Below are 24,935 nucleotides of genomic sequence, written 5' to 3'. Positions count from 1 at the left end.
CCTGCTCGCCGGTGCCGGCCGCAGAGCCAGGGCCTAGAGCTCCCTGGACCATCCCGCTCCCCGGCCGCCGCGGCGGAAGCCTCCCCGCGCGCGACCCCCGCCGCCGCTCCCCCCCTCTCCTGGCGGCGCAAATGGCCCCGTCCGCATCCCCTTCCCTTCGCGCCGCCCGAGCGGCGGAGGACTCGCTGCGCCCCCCAGCGGCAGCTCCGGGCACCGCAGGGCTCTTTCCGAGAAACGTCGCTTTGGTCCGCCGGGTTTGTGGCCCCCCGTGTGGGCAGGAGCGGAGCGGGGCTGCTAGGCACATGGCGCCACTCGTTGCACCTGCATCGGATCCGAAACAGGAGCTCCCCTGCAGACTGAACGGACTGCGCTAGGTTGTTGTTTTTTCTTCCTTACCGGCACCCCCCCCCCAATTGTATGCAAGCCTTTTGAGGATCAGGCGCTTACACTATAAGCAAAGTAGATTTACTCTTTAAGAAAAGTAGGTAGTTGGAGGCTGGAGTTTTCAAGGGCTCAACCCAAAACAGGCTCCCCTCAAAAATAACATTCTGCTTCAGCAATTAGTTCTCCACTGTATTTTGTACAATTTATATTTTCATCTCACTTACTCCCCCTCCTCATTTTATCGTCACAACAACCCTGCCATGTAGGTTAAGGGCAGTGATTGGGCAGTGAAGGGCAGTGATTGGCCTAAGGCCACCAGGTAAGCTTCATGACCTTTAGAATAGGGTGGCTCCCCACATCCCACCCCAAGGCTTGAACTATTTTGGCAACGGAAGGGGAGAAAGAAAGAAAAATTACAGTAGACTCTGTGCTAGGGGCGGGCAGGCTGAGCCCAGCATCCTGAGAAGGATGCAGATCTCCCCCTTCCTGCTCATCAATCAGTCATATGATCATGATGATAGTACTACTTAATAATTTTATTATTTATACCTGAGCGGGCATGGGGAGGATGTCTTTCTGTCTGTACTGCCTGCTCTCGATGGGGATGCACAACCCTAGGAGCACATCTGTGGTTTGGGGGTGCTCCTGGTTTCAACACTGTCACTTCCATAACGCACAAGGTTATCCAATGGTATAGATTAGCAGAACATACACAGTACATATTAATTCATGGAATTTGCTGCCATAATATATGGAGATGACCAGCAGCTAAGATAACTTTGAAAGATGTTTAGACAAGTTAGTGGAGGATAGGACTGTCAATTGCTACTAGTCATAATGGAATATGCTACCTCCAGGTTTGACGACAGCAAGTCACCAGCTGAAAGATGCTGGGGCTGCAACACTAGAAGTGGGTTATTGCCTTCACGTCCTGCTTGCTGGCTTCCCAGGAGCATCTGGTTGGCTAATGCAGGAGGTGGGATGCTGGATTACATGAGCCTTTGGTCTGATCCTGCAGGTCAATTCTTATGAAACAATTTTCATTGCTGAAGCAAGTAATTTCATCCAACACAAAAGCAAGAAGAACTTCATTGTTAATATGAAGTCTTATGTTTGTGATTGCCTATTCCTGATTTAAATTACGATTAATAGTATTTTTAGATAACAATCAAGTTCTTTGAACACAGCAGTAGCGTAAAAACACCCAGATGCTTAATTTTTTGTTTAGGAATTTGTATTTAATCCATACTGTGATATTTATATAAATGAAAATATGTGCATGGATTGTTTTTAAGAATGGACATTAACATCCTTTTAAACAATTATACTGTAACATAATCCACAGTGTGAGAACAATTACATTAGTCTTTTAGATAGACAAAGTAATCTAAAGTTTCAGATCTATGAAGGTGTTCCTTCACTGTGGATTAAGAGAACAGATTGACATGATTAATTATGTAAATCTGCTTTACGGAAGAAAAAAAGTTTTCCAACATTCCTTAGATGATTTATGCAAATATGAAGATGCTGATTAAATATTCAGTGGTTACTGCTCATGCATACTATCAGTATGTATACATCTCTTAATGGATTGTTATAAATTAATTTACAAGTAAAAATATAGGAGAAAATTATAAAGAGATATACACCTTCCAATCCCTCAGTTTTTTGTTTTGTTTTTTTTTTGGCTTGAACAGAAATTGAAGAGTGATACTTCTCATTTTTTAAAGGAGGACTATGAACATCTACATACAAGTTTATACCCACAGCATCTATTCACTTTTGATTAAGAAGCCAATAAAGTTTCCCTCAAAACAGAAAACATAACAATTTGTTGTTTAAAACAGCCCTACCAAATTGATAGTTTGTAATTCAGTGCCAATACAGAACACTTATTTTCTTCCATTTGACTTGTACCCACCCCTGAGTTTAATGATTATATTTGTTTTAAATATTAGAGAAGATACAGTAGTATGTACATATCTATAAAATTTGTAAGTTACAACACAGCAGTAAAAAAAATGCTAGAATATCTTCAGCCAATCCTAGTAGGTTCTTTTAAGCTAAGCTGTCCTGGTTCTTACTTTAAAAATCAAGTAAGAGTTGTACTCAATTCAGACATTCATTCATTTATTGACTACTAGGTTTGATTTTCTTTTTAGTGCAATAAGGCAACATTAAAAAGAGCTTTGAAATAGAAAGTTTGCATATGTGTAAAGGTAGTAAGTTTATAAAAGACACATCAGTGCTTCCTAAAAAGACAGCCTAGATGCAGTATCATAAAATTACACAGAGGTGAAGAACAATTCACTATTGTTTAACAATTGTTTTTCTATATAAAAGGTAAATCTAGTTGTAGGCAGATCTTTGAAGGAGAAAACCTGGAAAAATTGCTATGGCTGTATGGGACAAGGTAAGAAAAATATACTTTTGTCTAAACTTAAATAAAAAGATCCACACTTTTTTGTCAAAACAGTTCGTCTCTGTCCAAAATGTATTTCTTCCTTTATAGTACAGGATTAGAAGACAAGATAAATGTTTACAAGGTAAAGAAATAATTTACAAGAAAATATCTTCTGACAGCTTTTCCGTGAAAATATTGTTTTGTAACATTCAAATATGACATACAACACAACAAAAGAAACAGTGAACTCAAACAAAAAAATTCAAACGTATAAATACATGAAATATTGTGTAGGCAACAGGGCTCATGCTGAAGGCTAGTATGAAATAACAGTGTGCAATCTACTTGGAAAACAGCTCTAGTGTACATATTAACAAAGCCCAATCATGGACTGCAGCAAATTCAGTTTTGTCACTGCCGTCTGTTCCCATTTTCAGAACAAAGTTTGCCTTGATTAAATCACCCCTACTCTATTTTATTCATACCTTTGTTTCGGAAATATAATACACACACAAAAGGTATCCATTTTACCATACGGCTATAACATAGTACGTACCTCTCTGCTGATATAACTTGGGGAGGGGGGATTCATTGTGAAAACATTGAGAGTTCAGTAAATATGCAATGATCTTATTAGTTCTTTAGGTAAGCATGTTTCAACTCACGCTGCTAGTTTTATGATCACAGTGCACAGAATCCAAATCTAAACAATTAGGTGGCTTTCAAAGTAAAGATAGGTTACTTTATAATCCCGATATACTTACAAACTTTTTATAGGCCCTATCATGCATCTAACTTTTCTTGTGACAGGGGTATAAGTTTCCTGATACAATCTTTTGCCGGCAATGGGTACACCAAAAACCGTCAATAAATTCTTATTATTGCACAATACATGAAGACCTGGAATTCTCCCAAAAATTTTAAAGATTAAATTCTGACATTTTCTAACACCTGCATTAATACTGTATGACTAAGAAAAGCACATCAGTAGCATGGACTGAACCAGCGATCAACATGCGCCCAGAATGCACACCAGTAAAAATGCAGTCAAGGGAAGTAGTCTTCATTGCCTATTTGTCACTTCCAGTCAGAAGTTAAAAGTTCAAAGACTGAATGATCAAAGTGCTCATTTTCTCAGTAGGACTATCTTCTGTTAGGAGTATCACAAAATGGTGGCATCAACAAGTGTCATCTTTAAAGCAAAACAAAAACAAAATTATGTACTAAACATATTGATGTCCAAATCTACAAAGTTATTTAAGGCCAAAATATCACCTACCAGCACATATGGTAACAAGATCAACATATACTGATTTGCTTGTTCGATAAAGAACCCTGGGAAATTATGAAAAACTACAGATTCTGGAAAGACAGACGACATAATCTGAACCAATGTATTGCTTTGTTCTGTTTAAATAAATTAAGGCCGATATGCAAAGAACTATGAACCAAAGCAGATTTTAGGCTTGCTTTTCCTCAAACAACAGTTCCTCCCTCTATCATTGCCATGGGACCTAGATTTTCAAGGGAAAAAGGTTAAGAATTCCACTAGGGTCTGCTCTTGATCCCATACAAGTCCAGCCACAGCAGATATTATTATCCCTGATAAGATGCTCTGAAACCTTTTCTCTCATTACCCTCCTGGCTTGCACAGTGAGGAAGGAGATTTTGAAGCAGCACATGGGGAGAGGAAAGGGAATTGCATAAGTGGAAGTCCTCGTGCAGTTGGATACAGTCCAATGTATGTGGTACCCATATATATCATGACCAGCAACTCCTTACATACACCTAAAATAAAGGGGGACTCTTTGTATGTTTCACAACTTGGCTGGGGACTGGGAGGGTTCTAGTGTTATGGCCTTGTTGAGTTGGTTCCAAACTGGCCATTCCACAGACAGAAGGCCTGTTGCACTTTGCAGAAGGAACAGAGATCCAGCAGAAGCTCCCTGCTGGTGGAAGGGGGGGAGGAACTAATTATTGCCGATTTCCCCTTCCTGCTGCAGTGTAGCCATGCAATCTCTCATGTTATTCCAGAGGATACCCCAACCCCCAGATTTTCAGGAGGCACAGGAAAGCAGAAATTAGTAGAAATTGCCTCGCCTCCTTGCTTCCTCTGGTAAAAGCAGAATTCCACCAGTTAGCTGCAGCCCAGATCCAATTCAATCTCTGTGGATATCAGAGGCTTATTTTTACATAGGATACATGGGTGGCCTTCAATGAAATTTTACTCAGAGCAGACCCATTGGAATTAATGAACATGACTAAGTTTTAACCGATCTACTCTGAGTAAAACTCAATTGAAGACCACCCAGGATACAAAGTGCTGCCTTATACCAAATATGATAGTACTGTGTCCACTCACTGCCAGCAGCTTTCCACAATCTCAGGCATAGGTTTTTTCTAACTAAACCTGTTACTAGTGCAGCAAAGGATTGAACCTGGGGCTTTCAACATAGCATGCAAGTGCTCTACCATTAAGCTATCACTCTTCCTCACATACAGTATTGTGTTCAGTAAGGCAAATCTAACCACTGTTATTCCCAGGAACTTCAAATGCTCTTAGATGCATTGCTTATTTCTTCAAGGTCAATACATACCATGATACCACCATTTTGTTTTCTTTGGATTCTTGTTACATGTTCTTACATAAAATGAATTATCAGGTGGTCGTCTCTGCAATAAAGGCCCATCAAATCAGTATATTTCTGATATACAGTATAAGATTATACATACATGCAAAAAGGCATTAATAGCAATGATAAGCAAACTTGACATTTAGGAGCTTTCTTCTTCTCCAACTCTTGCCAGCTTGAAAAGTCAAAATACCCTCTGATCATGCTGCAAACTTAATGGTTTTGAAGCAGAAAGGGTTATTTTACCTATGCAATAAAGATTCAGTGGAATAAAAGTGAACTTGAGATGCATGATAATCATGTAGGCTCTTGTCTTTGGCTGTTTGCGCATAATATTTTTTTAAAACTTTCAAGGTGCTATAATTTATGTTTGCTGAAATAAACTAACATAGGTTAGCATTCTAGCTTTTGTCTGAATAGACACCAAATTATTATTCAATAAAATGTTTGCATACCTCACAGTGCAATAATCTACACACATTTACTCAGAAGTAAATCTCCCTGAGTTAAATGGGGCTTTTAATCCCAAGTAAGTGCACTGGAGAGCAGACCAAGTGCATTCTGCTATATTCTGACACTCCTTTTTGTTACATGAACTAATTCAGTAACTGAAATTGGTATATACACTATTCAGTCCCAATGTTTGTTATTTACTGCATTAGAAAAGCAATTGCCTTTCTTCTACACAAAACCTTATTATTGCAGTAACTGTTATTCAACAGAAATATTTCCCCCCCCCCAGTAAATACTGACTCATTTGACCTTCAGTTCCAGTATATCACTTAACTTAGAACTACTAAACTATTCCATCACGCTTAGAAAGGGAAAATTAATAAGTATCAATAAAACCTCAGTTTTAGAATGGGAGGTTTTCGTAGTATCACAAGGCTATTTCTAAAGACTTACCTTTTCTTTGCAGCTGGAAAGCATGCTAATAATGCTAAGACAAACTGATTGCACTGAAAGAGCTGGAGACCAGTCTTCTGTTAGAATAGATAAACAGATATGACCATTGCTATAAACATGAGGATGAATGGGAATATTTTCACCAGTAAACATGACCTAAAAATAAAATAAAGAATTAATATATTAGCATTTTATTGACAGTATATATATATCTCTATATATAATATCAGCTACGATTTACTTAATTTGAGAGGGAAATTACTCAGTTTATATAACTTCCATGTTTTATGACATCAGTTATTGGACCAAAACATATGCCTTATGAAAAGACATACCGTATTTTTCGCTCTATAACACGCATCCGACCATAACACGCACATAGTTTTTAGAGGAGGAAAACAAGAAAAAAAATATTCTAAACGAAACAGTGGATTTATGATTTTTGTGGTTCATGCTGTGGCCACAGACGTGATCTGACAGTGAGTTTGGAGTAGCCCAATGCAAAAATCCTGAGGATCCATGTGGATCCATGCTTTGTAACCACATTTTTGCACCACTGCGGCCCCAGGCAACAGTGGATGCGTGATTTTTTTGGTGCAAGATGTAGCCATGGACATGCTATGTGATCTGATGGTGAATTTGGGGTGACCCAGTGCAAAAATCCTGAGAATCCATGTGGATCCGTGCTTTGTAACCACGTTTTAAGTGGGGAGGGAAGGAAAAGCACTCAAGGGACAAGGAGCACACGTGAGGTGTGTGGAGAAGGATGCTGCTAATAATGCAGAAGAGGGTTTTAAGGGGAGAAGGCTCCTCTCCTCTCCCGCTTTGCTCCTTTAAATAAGCAGGCTCTCTGTCCCTCTCTCCTCCCCACTCAGCAGCTCTTCTCCCGCCATGCTATTTCAAAGCGAGCCACGGAGGAGGGAAGGAAGGGGAACCATGGATCCTCTGCTCACGACTGCAGCAGATCCCCCCCCGCCACCCGTAGGCATTCCCTCCATAACATGCACAGACATTTCCCCTTACTTTCTAGGAGGAAAAAAGTGAGTGTTGTGGTGCAAAAAATACGGTAATTTCAACCAAACTAAATAATCCATACTCATTATTCCTTTTCCAATTTTGGAAAAAAGCATCAATTACATCCTACTTTCCCTATCTTGTAATATGTCGGTTTTAAAGTCTATCACTTGGCCATCCACTATGTAATAAATGGGATTTCTCTTCTTCTTTTCCATATAGAATAATTCCTAAGGTATGATTTCAGATCTTCCTTTTATTCCATGCACACAACACAGATTTTACTATTTATTTATTTTGCCCAAGATAAGGATATTGTTTAATTATCAAACTGGTTGACCACTTGTTACACAATAAGGTGTCCAATCAATTTACATCACATTTCAATACATGAGCAAAAGTAAAAATACATTATAACAGCAACACATTCACATAAAAGCACATGCTATTCATGAAAAATACACAAAGCTTCTCACCCTCAGTAACAAAAGCAGAAAACTGTGGCAGCACACTAATAGTGAATAATGTCATCATGGTCTAAGAAAAAAAGGTACTGTAGTATTTTACCTAGCACCAAAAAGATGTCAACGAACATGCCAGGCAGACCTCATTGAAAAGCAGTCCACAAAAGGAAAGTCCCTAACCAGGCCCATGCAGTGGGTTGGGCAGCTGGGTATACATGCCCTAGTCCAGTGTTTCCCAACCTTGTGCCTCCAGCTGTTTATGGACTACAATTCCCATCATCCCTTGCCACTGGTCTTGCTAGTCAGGGATGATGGGAGTTGTAGTTCAAAAACAGCTGGAGGCACAAGGTTGGGAAACACTGCGCCTAGTCCTCAGAGGGCTAAACTGGCTTGGGGGCCCCACCAAGGACTGACTGCTTTTTTCTGAGTTTATAAGTTTATTCTAATGTAAATACAGTTATGTCACAGAATATGTGCAGCATTTTTAGGTTTCAGTGAAAAACAGCTAGCCATGTTACATATAAACTTTAATCCAGTTAGCAAGCCATTTTTAAGTCACGGCCATGAAGGCAAATCTCTGAGTGCTAAGAATGAGGCATAGAGATAAGGCATGGTTCACAGTCAATTGCTGGAACAAGGAATGGCACTCAAAATGTCAATATTATTTGCCATGGTGGATAATCAGGTGCTCAATTTATGGCTAAACTATTCTTATTGCTCGGGAGACAAAGAACAAACAAGTGAAATCTTCAATGATACACCGGGCAACAAATACTAGTCATAATGTAGAAATGGATGTACAGGAACGTTTATGGAACGTGGATATAAAATTTACAGCATATTATAGTTCAAGAGAAAACTATATGAAACTGCTATATAGATAGTACCTAACACATAGAAAATTGGCAAAAATGTATAAATCAAAATCGAATATGTGTTGAAAATGTAAAGAGAAAGTTGGTACCTTTTTCATATGTGGATGGTACCTTGTAATAAGGTTAAAGCTTACTGAGAGATGTTATGTAATTAACTGAAAAAGATAACATTTATTTTAAAAAACAAACCCAAAAGCTTTTTTTTGAAATTATGGGATCAGAACTATCTAAACCGTATATAAATTTATTTATGTATGCAGCCACAGCTGCAAGAATGTTATGTGCCCAAAAATGGAAGGAAGAAGAGGTCTTGACATGAGAATAATGAATAGAGAAGTTAATGGACTACGGAGAAATGGCGAACCTACCAGGAGAATAAGAAATCAAGATAACTTTTTTTTTTTTAAGAAAGGAATGTAAATGGTTTATTGAGTATTTACAAACAAACTGTAAATAGATTAACACATTGGCAGGATTAATGTAAAAACCTGCAGTTTCAAAATATATATGGGAATAGATATATAAAATAATATGTTGAGATAATTTGGAGTATGCAGGAAGATGAAAAGAAATGTAAAGAACCACAGAAAGAGGGGGTAGTGAGTTGGAGTTTGAAATGTTAAAATTATGATTGAATAATTGTTGTTATATACTGTATATAATTGAAAATTATAAATAAAAACAAAACAGCACTTACTGCCAGAAAAAAAACAACTATTCTTATTGCTCTCTGAAGAGATAACACAATGTGTGATATCCAATTGTAAGCATCCCACTTATGCACAGAGGCCTTCCCCTTCCCCACTTCAGCATCCCATGTAGTGCCAAAATCTGCTCCACAGGATTGGGGAACCCTCCAGAACAGGAGGAGAGAAAAAGGGAAATTCCACAATATCTGCTGGAGTGGCAATGACTTTCACCCAATGAGTTGTAATCAATGTATAATCAACTTTTCTACACAAGTGGTTTAAAATTGAAACTAAATATATGATAGTGTAAGTTACCTGAGGAGAGTCAAATGGATACCGACTACTGAATTTAAATAGCAGCTGAAATTTCTCCCCTTCATATAATGTTCCAGGAGCACCTTCCATGTCTACAATCCATCTTTGGAAATAAAATAAATTACACAACACAGAGACAAAAATTAGTAACTAAATATATAGTGGAGGCTTTGAGTTCTAGTTTGCAAGCATCTGTTTCCTAACTGAAAAGGGTGCTTCTTTTAATCTCATAGTGGCAAAAAGCAACTTTCAATGTTGATGAAGGTCTAATGCTTACAGAAAAAAATCTTTAAAAGTCCCATTGCATAAGCTAATCCTTGGCGATGTTTAAAGGAAGTCTCTGAATTGTACATTCAGTCTACCACCACCTGCCAGCAGAACTGTGCCTGATATCAAATTTGGACTATAACCCTTTCAAATTTCTAATAACAAATAATATTAGCTATTTCAAAGTGGGAGGGGTAGACAGGTAAATTGCAATTCTAGCAAGAGCTGCTTTTGTTTAAATTGTGAATATAAATTGTAAATTACTGTCCTGATGTACTTTTGACAAAAATTATGAATACATTCATAATTAATCAAGAGCAATGAAGATTTAACTTTATTGAAAGTTAGAGGCAATAGCAAGAAATCTTTTGTGATGCCAGCCCCAAAACCTGAACTTCTTATTTCATGAAAAAAAGGCTGAAGGGTTCTCAATATTCACAAAACTACCAGAACCACATACCATTCTTTTCTATAAAAAGGGATGCCCTTGTAAATCATGTCTCCAAGTGAGCAATGTTTGTACCTAAATCACTTGAAGCTGACAGCACCAGCCAGTCACCCATGCATTGCTGAAAGCAGTTCCTAATTCAGTTGTGTAAACTATGTGTACAGTTCTGAATTTTGGACACCTTGATGCTATACTGACAACTGTGTCCACAGCTCCCTTCAAATAAGTCAACAAACATGAACACAAATATTTATAGAATACAGAACAATTGTCCATAGGTTTTTTGCCCTTTCACTTTATAATTATTTCAGTACCTCACATGAAAAGGTAGAAGAAAGAAAACCTTTAAAATCAGTCTGCATTCCAACTGTGGAGTTTTGTGACTCCATTTAGAATGAACAGCCCCAAAACTAGATAAAAAGCAGAACATTCTTAAATTATTCATTTAAAAATGCCATCTTGGGCATTTTTTATGGAAAGGCAGGATATAAATATAACAAATAAAGAAAACTTCTGTAACTTTACTGCCACCCAACTATTTTGAGAGTAACAGAACAGCTCCAGCTGCTGATTGTGTGAATCCAATACTTACTATAGACTATATCCAATGCTACAGCTCAGCAGGCACGTGAGACTTCTGCAAGCACAGTGAACTTCTTTCTCTCCTGTTTGCTCCCTTTTGTCAAAATCTGCTTCAGAGGGGTTAGGGGACCCTTCAGAGCAGACCTGGGGGCACATGGCCTGAGGAGAGGAAATGCAAATCCCATTGCACCAGCGTAACCCTGTGCAGTAGCACTGGATACAACCCCATATTTACACTATACCATACTTGCAAATATATTTAATATAAATGCATAGGTCAATAACTATGTATAAGTATACTATAACAAGCTTGCAAATATCATTAATGTACATGCATAGGTCAGATATTGTACATCTCACAATTTTTTAAACAGTATATTGTTAGGAAAACACAACATCCTGCCCATTTTCAGTTTCACCTAGAAAATAAATTATGAAAATGTAAACACACTGACTGTGTAATTGAATTCTGGACACTCTTTTCATTCAAAGTCATTCCTGGCGGTGGGTCATTCTGTAAAGCCAACAGTTCTTTCTGTAGCCTCTTCTAAAAAAAGAGAGGAGGAGGAGCTTTTTAAATATTTCATAAATAATATATTCCTTTCAGTTGTAACTGTTTGGTACATATTACTGCTGACCAACAAACAGTATTCCAAAAAGCTTACATGATACATGTCAAAAATTTATAAAAAAATATTCATATCATAAAAGACTGACATGTGTCAATGCTAAGCCACTGGTCTAAACTTTTAATTCTGTATGACATTTCTGGAAACATCTTCTGAGAAGTGTAACAACTTATTTTCCTTTGGTACTATTAATTCCATACAGTGGTGTATAGCATTAATATTCAGAGTGATGAGCAGCTTCTTTTTTAAAAAATGTAGCCAAGTAGTCAAGAAATGGAACACAACCTCTGCATCGCCAGTGGAACTTGGGACTTGTATTTCACAAATAGTCACCCATACTGTATGGAGAAACCACATAAGAAATGGTGGGACTTTCCGCTTTATGGCACAGGGAGGTGGTGTTCACTGAGAGTTTTGAAGGCCCTGAGTGTGCCTAAACTATTAAACTATTGTGGCCTGCATCTGGAGAGTCTCCTTTTTGAACTTCAGTCTCTTCAGAATTCCTTTGTTACAATGAGGGCTAGAGATTTTATTTTAAAATTTATCTCAAGATTTTACTGGGTTTAGAGATTATGCAAAGCAGACTTCCCTTAATATTGGCATTCTGGCTTTGCTTAAAGGTGCAGGAAGCCTAAAACAGGAAGAAAAGGGAAATACTATTAATAGATGCTGCCCTGGATCCTTATCATATTAGGAAGTGGGGTGGGGGGAATTGAAATCCGAACCACCAACACAGCATGGTTAGGTGGCAATGAAGAGTTTTGCATAGTGATGTTAAAAAAAAAAAGGTTGCCAACATATTTTATTGTGTTGTTGCTATTTCAATTATTGTTTAATTGAAATTTTGTACTTTTTCTGTTTAAATTAACTGTTGTACTCTTCCCTGGGACTCCAGCATAAAGAGTGCATGAAAATGTACATAATACCTTGTAAATTATACTGCAATCCTAAAACATGTCCTAACTCTAACCATGTCAACTCAAAAGTTTGTCCTATTTAATTCAATGGGGCTTACTACTAGGTAAGTGAAATTAGGGCTGTGCAGCTTAAACCATGGTTTGGATTGTGGTGTTAGTCACTAGCTTGCAACTGAAGAACACACAGTCCTTCTGTTCATTTCAGGTGCAGGCTTTTAATATGGAAAGGAACTGTACATTTTATGTCAATGAAGCAAACATTGGCAGGTTGCTACATTGTAAAAGAAATCCCCAAACATAAGCGGAAGAGGAAGTTTTCACAAATTTACATTGATAATTGGTATTTCTGTTTCTAGAGAACAGTAGCAGCACTAGCGCAGTCACAAGTTACACACAAGCTGCAGAGACAAGTTTTGTCCTTTACTTATAGGTATTTTAAAAAAAAATGCTCAGGCTTCAGTTGTTCCCCAATGCATTCTCTTATTTTATACTGTATCACAGACCTACTCAGGAGTTACAGAAGTAACAAATGACTAATTTGTTTACTTAAAACAAGGGGAAATAATTCAACCCCACCCTTTTTACACCCAAATTACTAGGTTATTAGCAAAAAGAGAATCTTTAAAGGAAATTAAGCAAAATGAATGGATTAGTACAAGTTTCTGTAAAAGTCGAATGATTAGACAGTAACAAATTAGACACAATTATGGCAGCCTTGAAATACAGGGTCAGCAACTATGAAAACAGGAAAGCTGGAAGGTAAAAATTAAGGTTATCCTGGTACATATCATCCCTTAATTTCACATGGTGAACTATCTGTGCCTTCTCTCTGCCCTACCTCACATCTACTACATTCAACACACTTTATTCAACACACTTTATTAATAAATTTGCTTTACTTTCAAATGCAAAGCAAGGCATGATTTGTTCTCATGTAAGGACACAGTATCCATAGGGAGACAGATCCCTATAGAGCTCAGACTTCTATTTTTACCGCACAGCACACGCACACAGGTATTACTATGGAGAATGGAAGGTCTGTAAATGCCTACCATATCCCACCACCACCACGGTCACTTGAAAGCACAGTCAAAGTTGAATGGAGATATGTGATATGCACACAGACTTCCTATTCCCTGGACTGCTGAGGTGGGTGTGGGGAGAAAACAGATTCCAGCAAACTTTATAGAGATCTCTTCTCAAAGGCACTGTGTCCTTCTAGACTCAAGGAAATAGATTTTGCCACTGGAATACAATCACAGTTTTATCTAATATTTAACACTAAGCATTTGGCATATATTTAGATCATGTGCTCTAACATGCAACATGAAGATGACATATGCAGAAGTTTTTAAAGCACTCTTTGAAGTGGCAGCATAGTTTAGAACTGTTTTAAATGTGCTTTATAGTTTTTAATAATAATATAATAATAATTTTTATTTATACCCTGCCCTCCCCAGCTCAGAGCGGCTTACAAGCAATAATAAAAACAGGTTGAATGATTACAACTTAAAAACAACATTAAAATACAACATTAAAATATTGAAACATGAAAATATTAAAATGTAGCCTCATTGCAGGAGGAGAAGGAAGGAAAAAAGAGAGGGAGGGAATCAAATTGGCTCCAAGCCAAAGGCCAGGCAGAACAACTCTTGTCTTACAGGCCCTGCAGAAAGAAATCAGATCTTGCAGGGCCCTGGTCTCATGAGGCACAGCGTTCCACCAGGCCGGAGCGAGAGTTGAAAAGGCCCTGGCTCTGGTTGAAGCCAATCTAACTTCCTTAGGACCCGGGACCACTAGGGTGTTGCTATTTATGGACCTTGAGGCTCTCCGTGGGGCATACCGGGAGAGGTGGTCCCGTAGGTACGAGGGTCCTAGGCTGTGAAGGGCTTTAAAGGTCAAAAGAAGCACCTTAAATCTGACCCTGTACTCTACTGGGAGCCAGTGCAGTTTGAAAAGCACTGGGTGAATATGCTCCCATGGTAGAGACCCCGTGAGGAACCTTGCTGCAGCATTCTGCACCCTCTGGAGTTTCTGGGTCAGCTTCAAGGGCAGCCCCACGTAGAGCGAATTACAGTAGTCAAGCCTGGAGATGACCGTCGCATGGATCACTGTGGTGAGTCCCTATCGATTTCATAACAAATGCCCATGTACCTCTTTGAAAGACAATGGAAAGTTACCCTTTCCTGCAGGAAAAACCTTCCATTTAGTTTCAACTCTCCTTTTTCTGGTCAAGTCCCTCAGAGTGAATGATAGCAGGCCAATTTAAAGTGGCCTCAGATGAAAAATTATTGGGCTACAGTTCCCATCTTCCATGACTACTAGCCACGCTAGCAGGGGCTGATGTGAGCTGTACTCCAACACCCTGACACATTTCAGTCTGGCTAGTTCTGAGAACAAGACTGCCTCAGATGCCTAAGTATACAATCTAAGCAAGCAGTTGGTAGTGGGGAGGAATGTATATTTGGCTAGACAGTATCCTTGATGGAATGGTTACTTTTATGTCTTCTTCATTGATATTTCTGGAAGTTTTGCCTGCTGAGGTAGTACAATTACACACACACACACACACACTGTTTTGTATTATTATCTTGCTTTCATTTTTGTATATTTTATTCTGGAGTTCCACAGTGAGGACATTACTATCAGCACCAGTTGTGCCTACATTTGTAGCAGCCCTGTGAGGAAGGTTTTGAAAACCAGTCCTACTGCAGGACACCAGTGGTGGTGACCTAGAAGGGGACAGCACCAAAGGAGGTTGCCTTTGGGACTGGAAGGCATGCCCATTAAATATGTATTTGGATAGGCAGGGAGGCGGGGGATACTGGAGCTGATGGTGTTACCTTTTGCAGAGCCCTAGGCAACTGCAGATACGACAGTGGGAATTGGAAAGGTCAGGTGAAGGGAAGACAAGGCATTGCATGCTCTCTCACTTTCAAATCCTTCCTTTAACCCTACATTTCCTGGTACACATGACTGCAACTCATCAAGCTTGCAAGTGCTTCTCCTGAAAGCTAGGCTGATGAATGGTAACACTGCTGCCATCAGGATTTAATCCTGGATGAAGATGCTGATTATTACAGAGATAGGTTGGATGATGGTGGTGAGGTTATCCTCTCCCAATTTGCTTACTGAGTTCCACTGAAGGCTTATGAAGCCAAATGGATTCCTGAAGTCCTTTTGGATTTTCCTGCTGACATGCCTGGTGGTTCTGTCATGGTCCTGACTGATCCTTGGAATAGAAAAATTACCCATTTATTCCCAAACACTTATTTGTAGAGTTCAGCTATCTCTTTGGTTTCCAAGGAGTTGAGAATGTAACAAGAATACAAACATAACAGCCTAATCTGTATTCAGTGGCATCTAATAGAGCAATTCTGGGTGGTGAAACCCCTTACAATTTGTCAAGGAAGGAAACAGAAACTTTGGTGATCCACTGTGACTATTATGCAGATAAAATTACATGCATCCATTCCAAGTTGGACTTCATTTTTCAAACAAAATGGGAGATGTCAGATGCTGTGCATACCTTTCAAACTGTTGGCCAAGATGACATGGACACTCTCCTTGGAGAAGCAAGACCAACATTGTGTATACTTGAACACTGTCCATCTTGTCTGCTTAAAACAGCAAGATTGTGCATGTTTAGTTGGATTTCAGAAGTACTGTAACCAATATCATTTAGAGGAGTGGCTCCCACATTTATGAAGCAGGCCTCTGGATCAAGGTGTGATTTCACTGGTTACATTGCTCATTGCATCACCTACATCAAACAGGCAGTGGATGAAATCAAGCTTGAAACAGTGAATACATGCTGGTGGAACTTGTGGAAGGAATGCACACACAATTTCAAAGGATTTCCAACCATTGCCATTGGGGTGGAGAACATTGTGCAAGATGGTCAGGCAAATGGGTGGTGGTGGTTTTGTGGACCTCATCCAGGAAGAAGTGGGAGAACTAATTGAGGGTCAACAGGTATTGACTATTGAAGAGCTAGAGGAACTGGTCAGATCAAGTTCAGAATGTGATGATGAGGATGGCAAGCATGAGCCAGCAATTTTCTCAACTCTTCTAAGTGATAAAGCACACAGATGATCCGACTGCAGAGTTTGACCCTTCCATGGAACACAGCCTCAAGATCATCCATGGGATTACAGATGCTCTCAAGGAAATGTTTGACAAGCTCAAGACACAACAGCAGCAGCTGCCAATCATAATGTTCCTCACAAAGAAACCACCAGCAGCAGCGCTAGATGTGGCCATGCAACCCACCTCTGGATCTGAACCACAACCAAGCACTTCTGGCTACCAGTCAACCCCCTGGTCCTAATATCATCTGAAGCATCATCCACTGACAGAGAGGAGGAGGAAGACTAAGAGCTGCATTCATCCCTCATCGGTAACTGCAACGATGGTATTCTAGGGGTTGTTCCAGCTTTACATAATTTTACTTATACGCAAGATGGCCAGGAATGTAACTTCCACATAAGATGCAGTTCTCCATTATGTTGAAACTCAGAGAACTGTTTAAAATATAGTTTTGAACAAGTCAGAATTTGAAAGCATGGTGTGTTCCTGTCTATTCCACTTATCTTTCTTAACACCACAGTTCACTGAGTCTAGATGTTACAGGAAACTAGTTTGTTTAAAATGAAGTGAAATTTTCTAATATCCTTCTTGTGTGCATGGAAGGGGAGGGCAAGGGAGAGAGGAATGCCTAATGACAAAACAACTCACTCCCATTCTAGGAAAGGTTATGGTTTCTCATTATATCTGAACCAATCCAAAAAGCAATGCGGTTTCACATGTCCAATTACAATGAGTCAGTTCTTGACATATGTTCCAATCCTAAACTGTTTAATCCTAAAATGTGTTCAGAGCAGAGCATAATCTCATAGTGCTACATCATATTATTAGGTGGGTATTTCATGATGCTACATGCATTTCTTATTTTCCTTCAGCTGCATTTCATTTCAGTGTATTATACATACACTGTGTGTGTACATACCACACACACACACACACAAGCCACATCAGATTTTTTAAAATAGCACAGTTAAAATTAAGCGAGAATTAGTCACCCTAGGCCATCTAACAAACTTCATGGCTGAATGGGGATATGTATCAATGTACCATCATGCATCCACTGCACTAAGATTAGCTTACTTCCTGCTTAGACACCACCTTCAATAGCTAGAAGTGGTAAAATAGATTATGAAACACAAACAAGTTAAACTGCTGGTTTTTAAATATTCAAACATTATTGTTTTTTATTTGCTTAGTAGGAAACTTGCATGCAACACAAAAGAATAAACAAAAGTTTAGCTCTCTAGGCCAGAGCTTTCCAAACTGTGTGTTGTGACACGTTAGTGTGTCAGCTGCAGTGTGTAGGCGTGCTGCACAATGTTCCCCACAGTCCTTGGGATTGGAAAGGAGTTAGTTTCATCACCAATTTGCTTGTAAAACTGAACTGCTGTGTTGCGAAATGATGCATGTATAAAAGTGTGTCACCAACATGAAAAGTTTGGAAAGTTCTGCTGTAGGCAATTAAACTGGTGCAGTGCCATAGAAAATGCAGAATTCTTTTATAAATGTGGCCTCTTTGGGCAATTTCTTGCTACTAAATATCTAGTGCCCCATACTAGATACAGTAGAGAAGACCAAAGTGGCAAGCCCTCTCCTGAGATACAGTATACCCTGGGAAACAGGGAAGTGACACCAATAATTGAATGAATTACACATTTAAATTAAATATGTCATCAGATGAATTATTCCCTAAGACTGAACGGAATACAAGAGTGTTCAAGAGTGCTATACAGACATGAAAGCTGGAAATGATGTTAAATACCTTCACTTGATTCTCTGATCAAATTGCCTAGGGAAATAAGGTATCCCTAGCATATTATCCAAAAGTTTAATCAATACCCCTGACAGCACAGTATCCACAATAAGAAACAAGAGCTGAATTTCACAATGCCAGAAAGTTACCAAGAAATTAGAACAAATACAACACAATTTCTATTGTGACTAAAAGTAGTGCACTTTAACGATCACAGAACTGAGAAACTTGCAAGTTTTCATTCTGCAGTGTAAAAGCTAAGGGAAATGTAAAAGAAGCTGAGTGGTAGAGATGGAGTGGGGAGAACTCACAAAAACATTAATGTTCTGTGAATCCAAAAAAGGCTTCATTTAAAAGAACTATTCTCCAACTGCTCCAATGCAGTTTTACAAGTCAAGTTCTTGAAAAAAAATCGGCAAATTTAATCTCCAATCTGGTATTATTTAAACTGAATATAAATAAGGTTTAGATTTTTGTCTGTCCATCTGTTTGGAACATTAGATGCCTGTTTTGCATGTTTTGTTTAATCTTGCTTCACATAATTTAAAAATATCCTTTGTTCTTTGATATTAAAATATGTAGTTACTGTACTTCTTATATTTTAACATCAATTCTAAATTGAAATCACATACATATCGTCCTATGTTTTATATTTTATGTAGACTGCTCAGAGGTTTTGATGATTAAGCAGTATATAAATCCTTGTTTCTTTGTTTTAAAAAAAGGCGCAACACTGGATGCACTGCTTATTTCAGCTTTCATCCAAAAGCAACAGAAAGCCCAGTAGAACATTAAAAGACATTAGTATTGTAATATGTGTTTTTCACAGGCAGCCCTATTTCATAGGATGATGTACTTGTCTAAGCTGGTCAAGCTTGTAAGTCAACCTCTATGAGTTGTAGAGCCACTGAAGACAATAGGACATGACTGATTTCAACGAGTCTACTCTGAGTACAGTGGTACCTTGGTTTACAAACTTAATCCGTTCCTGAAGTCCGTTCTTAAACCAAAGCATTCTTAAACCAAGGCGTGCTTTCCCATAGCAGTGGAGGACTCAATTTACAAATGGAACACACTCAACAGGAAGTGAAACATGTTCTTATTCCAAGGCAAAGTTCACAAACCAAAACACCTTCTTCCGGGTTCTTAATCCAAGTTGTCCATAAACTAAGCTGTTCTTAAACCAAGGTACCACTGTAAAAATTTGTCTACAAAGGGCTGTAGCCCAATAGCACCACATGAGGTAATAATGATATAAATAAATGGTGCTGATTTGTTGATTTCGTAGCCTAGCATCTTTCCTAAACTGCTTCTCATGCACCATCACATCAGTAATCCCACAGAGCAGCTCTGTGGTGGGGCGAACTGCGGGACCTTTGGGTGAAGGACAGATCTGAACAGGAGATTTTACACCAAACAAGCTTGCTCTCCTTTTTGAAGTCTGAAGGACAAGGCACAATAGGTGAGAAGGGGGTGGGTGGGGGGCGGAGCGGGAGAGAAAGAGAGAGAGAAACGTCAAAGCATCAGGCAGAGGACGGCGCTACCGTCGCCGCTTTGCTTCCTAAAGCAAAACATACAGTGACTAACGTATGCAATACAAAAAAAAAAGGAGAAGGACGTCAGAATGACTTTCCACACTTCCTGACTTTGAGCGACCCTCCTCCTTAAATCATCCCCTCATGGATCGCCCGCCAAACAACCGCCCCGTATCAGCCCTGCCCTGAAAATTACCCTGAAGAAAAGGGAGAAGTTTAAAGGGAAACCCTGAGGCGCGACTAGACCTGTCACAGCAAAAGCCAGCAAGGCCCATTCAGCTCTCCGGCGCCGGCGCCGCCTCCTGCCTCCCAAGCAGCTGCAGCAGCAGCCCGGGCCAAGCCACCCCGGCCCTAAACCACACCTAAGGGAAGAAGAGCCGGGGGGGTCACGCACCTGCTGGTTCCTGGTACCGGCCCAACCTGGAGCGCGCGCACCTAGCCCCCCCCCCCCGCGCGACCCCCAATAAATGTCCGGCTGCCTTTGCCCCAGCTGAGGGAAGGGCTTCCCTTCGGCCCCTCCCCAACCCCTCGCTCGGCTCCCAGGCTCCCCTCGCTCCGGCGCCAAGTTCCTCAGACGGAGTCCCTCCCGCCGCTCGCCCAGGAAACGCCACAACAGCCGCCGCTTCCTCCTCCTCCTCCTCCTCCCCGGAGCCGCATCCACAGAAAGCAGCGCAGCAGCAGCAGCAGCAGGGGCACGAGAGGAGAGCCGCCCCCGCGCCAACCGCCGCTCTGCCCTCCCTCCTTCCCCCGCCCGCCGGCCCCGCCGCCTTCTTTCTGCCCCCCCCCGGTCCCCCCTCTCTTTCTCCCCCTCTACACCTGGGGACGAAAGGACACGCCGCCCCAGCCTGGCCGCCGCAAGCTGCTCACCTGCATAGACGCCATGATGGATCCGCCTCCCTCCCTCCCTCCCTCCCTCTCTCTGAGCCGCCGGCCCGGGCCGGGAGGGAGAGAGAGACAGAGACAGAGGCGGAGAGACGCAGCGCGGCGGCGGCGGCGGCGGCGGCGGCAATAGCGCCGGCACCCTTTCCTCGCCTCCTCCCCCACACCCCGTCCGGGTCACGTGGGCGCTCCGGCCAGCCCGAGGAGAGAGCGCATGCGCCGGGAACCGCTGCCGCGGTCGCTTCCAAGTAGGAGAGAGGGACAGTTCCGAGCGGACGTCGAGAATTTCCGTCCTTCGAAAAGCGGGGCGCCAATGTCGGCTGCCTGAAACGGTTCTCGCCTAGATCTCCTTTTTCTCTCATTTTTTTGTGGTTGTTTAATCTCTGCTTCCTATTAAATCGAAAATAAAGGCGGCTTACAAAAATTAGAAACCCAGTTTTTTTTTAATCTGTAAGATGCCCCGAGTCCGTCAGGGGAAAAGGCGGGGTATAAATAAACATATAATTCTAAATAATAATCTTACTTAGATGCTGAGTGCCATCCTGGTGCAACCAGAGGAAAATGTTTAAGGTGAGGGTTTCTAGGGGCAACCCAGCAAAGTAAGGCAGACCTCCTACAATCTTGTCCCTGTCCTTTAGGGCAGAGGTGGAGCAGCTGTGGCCCTCCAGTTGTTGTAACTTCCATGGTCTGTTGTTGTGCAGATGATGATGATGATGATGAAGAATTTAACTACTACTACTGACAATACACTTTTAAATTCTGAACATGTATTTCACCAGCACTGCACAATTAAAATAATATTCGAGCCTGAGTCTAAGTTTACTTAGTGAAGTTCTACTGTTATTCCATAAAGTTATCAAATAAGTGTACACAAGGCTACCTACTATATGGGAGCCTTTACAAGTTCTACTCATGTCACATTGCTTTTTGCAAACAGTTAAATATGCTATCTTGTAATTTGAAACACAAGAATGACTAAATCCCAATTCCCCTGTTCTGCAGGATGTTTTGATTTTTATATTATTAAAAGTAAATGAGATATTATTCTGTTTTACACTCTTACCTGCTGTAAGAAAGAAGCCAGGAAGTACTGTGGTGGCATTCATATTTCTTGTTAAATATTTCTGTATATTAAAAAACTCAGTGTACATTCCAAGGAGTCTTGTTCAATAGTTTTCACCCCAGCTGTTCTTGGTCCCCAATTATATTTATTAAAAAGAACCAGCTAAACTCCATTTGGTTACCTTTCTATGGTTTGTGATTAGTTCTGAGGGACTTACTTCCTACAGAAAGCACTAAGAATTTCAGCAGTGGAATCTGATTGTATGCATGTTTTCTCAAAAAGTTAAGCCCCCTGTGTTGATTAGGGCACACTTCTCTACGCACAATTACTGAGGAATAAGCCTTATGCAGCTCAGTTGACTGCTGGGTAAACAAACACTACATGGGCCTTCATGGCTGCAGTCCTAAACATTCATGGCAGTTAGCTCCATTGAACTCAGCAGGGCTTGAGTAAATACACAGAGTATCAGGCTGTACTGGCCGCCTGTAATGAAAAAGCAGAGAAAAGAAAAAGGAAACCATTAACTTCAATAACAAATAACCTTTCTCTTTTTGAAATGCTACTTACACTGAATATATTTAGATGTGATTTATTATAGAAATAGAACATATGTTAAAAATGTGGCTGTCTGGCTTATTGTGAATGCATCTTTCCTTTTAGTTTTCTGCAACTTTGAACCTGACGAGAGACAAAGAGTTTTATTATCCTTAATAACTGCAAATATCTCTTCTGCCAGTGTAATGTCGGTCCCATCAAAATCTGAATTTGGGCAGAGAGAAAGTAGTCAGAGCTAGGGAGTTAAAAATAGGATGCAGCTGCGGGATGGAGGGTGCAGATATTGTTTGGGAGAATCTAGTCCGAGAATAACAGTCATACTAAAATGACAAGCCCAGTTTGCTGGAGAGGGTGTGGGTGAATGGATATATAATTCTATATGTGGTGGTTTTGCCCTGTTATTTAGTCTTTTTGGAAGAAAATATTTTATGAAACTATTGGTACCTCTATATCTGGACCATTGCTTTAATGAAAAAGTTGACAAAATATACACAAACCCTACGCAGTCCATTTTATAATGTTTGGCATCCATTTATTGAATACATTAAAGTTAAAAGAAAATGATTGGCAGCCTCCCTCTTCTCATGGATTCCTATGGAAAAACACTATTGGATAATATGCTTATGAAGGACAATTGTCTGGAACTATAATGCTATTTTTGGAATACTACCACTCCCTCCTCTTCTCATATCCTTCCTTTCCTTTCTTGCTTTGAACATGCCTCTTTCTCTTTATTATTGTTATGATTGCTTTTTGTATATTAGAAAATAAAAGAAGAAAAAGATTACAGAAAAAAGAATAATTCATACAACCTGCATTTGGAGTCTGCTCGTGTCCAATATGTTCAATTTGTATATTATAAAGACACCCTTAACTCCATTGTGTTCTCATCAGCAAACTGACTCTGCAAAGAGGCTACCCACAGAAATTAAGTGAAGAGGCATGTGTCCGCCCCACCACAAAAAATTGTTAACATTATTTTGTATTTCAATAATAAAATTCAATGTCCAAGATTAATTCAGAGTTAAATTTAGTATGGAAACTGCAAAAATTATCAAAATATCCATAGGCTCTATCTGTTCTAGAATTGTACCAAATAAATTGTTTTTCTGTAAAATATTTATTGATGTGTTCCTCCCATAGATGTTTATAGATAGTAGTCTGGTTAATTAATATGATCATCCAACTTTCCTTCTCCAAAGTCCCATGGTGTTAAAAGTAGTTTTTCACACTGGATTATTCATTCATTTTAATTATTTCAATTTCCTGTCAATATGTACACGGAAATTGACAGGTTTTATGTAACCTTACATTCTCTGTGCATTCTGAATCAGTAGGGCTTCTAATACAATCAGAAAAATCAGTCTCTTTTGTGTGCTGGTGATTTAAAAACATTGTCCAAAAAGAAATTTTCCCCATGGAAAAGAAAGCACTTATAAGAATAACCATAATTAATGGCAAATGACAAATAACCACGCCTGGAAATTGCATGACAACCTTATGTTTACTCAGAAATACATTCCACTGTCTTCAATGGCTTAGATCCCAAAATAAATTCACAGAAATTTTCTATTACTTCCTCTACCCTGCAGTCACCTGTGGTTCCCCAAAAGCCTCTGGTAGGTAGACTCATTGAAATTAATGAACTTAGTTTCATTATATTCAATTAATCTATTTTTCATAGAACTAACATTGGCTACAAACCTTTACTTCTATAAATTTCCTGAAGTAAACTTACCTTAGGCTCCAAGTCCAATTTTGGGAATCCTCCCCTTTCCTCAACAGCCCTTTACACCCCTCAGAAGGCCTCTGGCCCTCCAAAGAGGTTCTTCAGTGGCTGGGCAGGTCACTGCAGAGGGGAGAAAGGGACGAGAAACTTTCTGTGAACTTCCTTGGGTCGATATATATTAGGAACTAAGCCAGCTTGATTTATGCCAAAGTAAATGTGCATAGGATTAATTTTAAAAAGCTGAAAGTAACCCCTGCAATGCATTTAATTCAAAAACATGTACTTCAGCTTCAAAAGACAAACACTTACTTAGGCTCCTAAGACTGCATCTTTTAAAGTCAGAGTAGGTTTAACAATGGGTTCATGGTAATACCTGCTCACAAATGCTTTTGTGCAATATGCCATCTTCTCACTCATTCATACACATAGGGAATGAGACAAGAGACAGAGACAGTGAGATTTTTATCTCCATTTTCCTTGTTTTAATTTGAGGCCACTCTGACAAAAAAGAAAAATCACAAACATCAAAATGTTTTACAACACAGAAAATTCCATGCTATCTGTTTTGATACACATTTTATGAAAGAATATATAAATTTAAAGATGCCAAGTATGTAGAAAGATGCTACGCACAGAGTGAACATGTGATGAACTACAAACCACACTGATTAATCAGAATGTAGACCCAACCACTGAGCTGGGCATGAGAAGGGGTGGGGGAATGGAGTCACCTTCACTATTTTTCTCAGATCAGGTTATCTAGACTTTCATGGCTTCCAGAACACACCCACTGTGAATCAGTTTTTAA

General features: G+C 39.8%; 1 protein-coding gene and 1 long non-coding RNA gene across 5 annotated transcripts; one reads left to right on the top strand and one right to left on the bottom strand.

The window, feature by feature from the left end:
- Nucleotides 1-1,600: 1,600 nt before the first annotated feature.
- UBE2W (ubiquitin conjugating enzyme E2 W) lies at nt 1,601-21,157 on the bottom strand. Of its 4 annotated transcripts, none has more exons than XM_081874699.1 (7): nt 20,769-21,157; nt 15,660-15,759; nt 11,437-11,528; nt 9,685-9,787; nt 6,328-6,483; nt 5,386-5,461; nt 1,601-3,980 (listed from the first exon to the last, which is right to left on the bottom strand). In XM_081874699.1, the coding sequence occupies exons 1-7, from the start codon at nt 21,140-21,142 to the stop codon at nt 3,967-3,969; spliced, it is 915 nt and encodes a 304-aa protein (XP_081730825.1). In that variant the 5' UTR covers nt 21,143-21,157; the 3' UTR covers nt 1,601-3,966. The 4 variants fall into 4 exon arrangements, with proteins under 4 accessions (XP_081730825.1, XP_081730827.1, XP_081730826.1 ...); XM_081874701.1 differs by lacking the exon at nt 20,769-21,157 and adding an exon at nt 20,148-20,191; XM_081874700.1 differs by lacking the exon at nt 20,769-21,157 and adding an exon at nt 16,057-16,154.
- On the top strand, nt 2,666-9,376 carry LOC309349081. The gene is made up of 2 exons (XR_014159676.1): nt 2,666-2,797; nt 8,941-9,376. It is a non-coding gene; the product is annotated as an uncharacterized lncRNA (long non-coding RNA).
- Nucleotides 21,158-24,935: the final 3,778 nt, after the last annotated feature.

The sequence above is a fragment of the Podarcis erhardii genome (genome assembly GCF_964252035.2).
Source record: "Podarcis erhardii genome assembly, chromosome: 8".
In the NCBI taxonomy this organism is placed as follows: Eukaryota; Metazoa; Chordata; class Lepidosauria; order Squamata; family Lacertidae; genus Podarcis; species Podarcis erhardii.
Note: the sequence above shows the minus strand (reverse complement) of the source record. Positions and strands in the feature narration are given on the sequence as shown.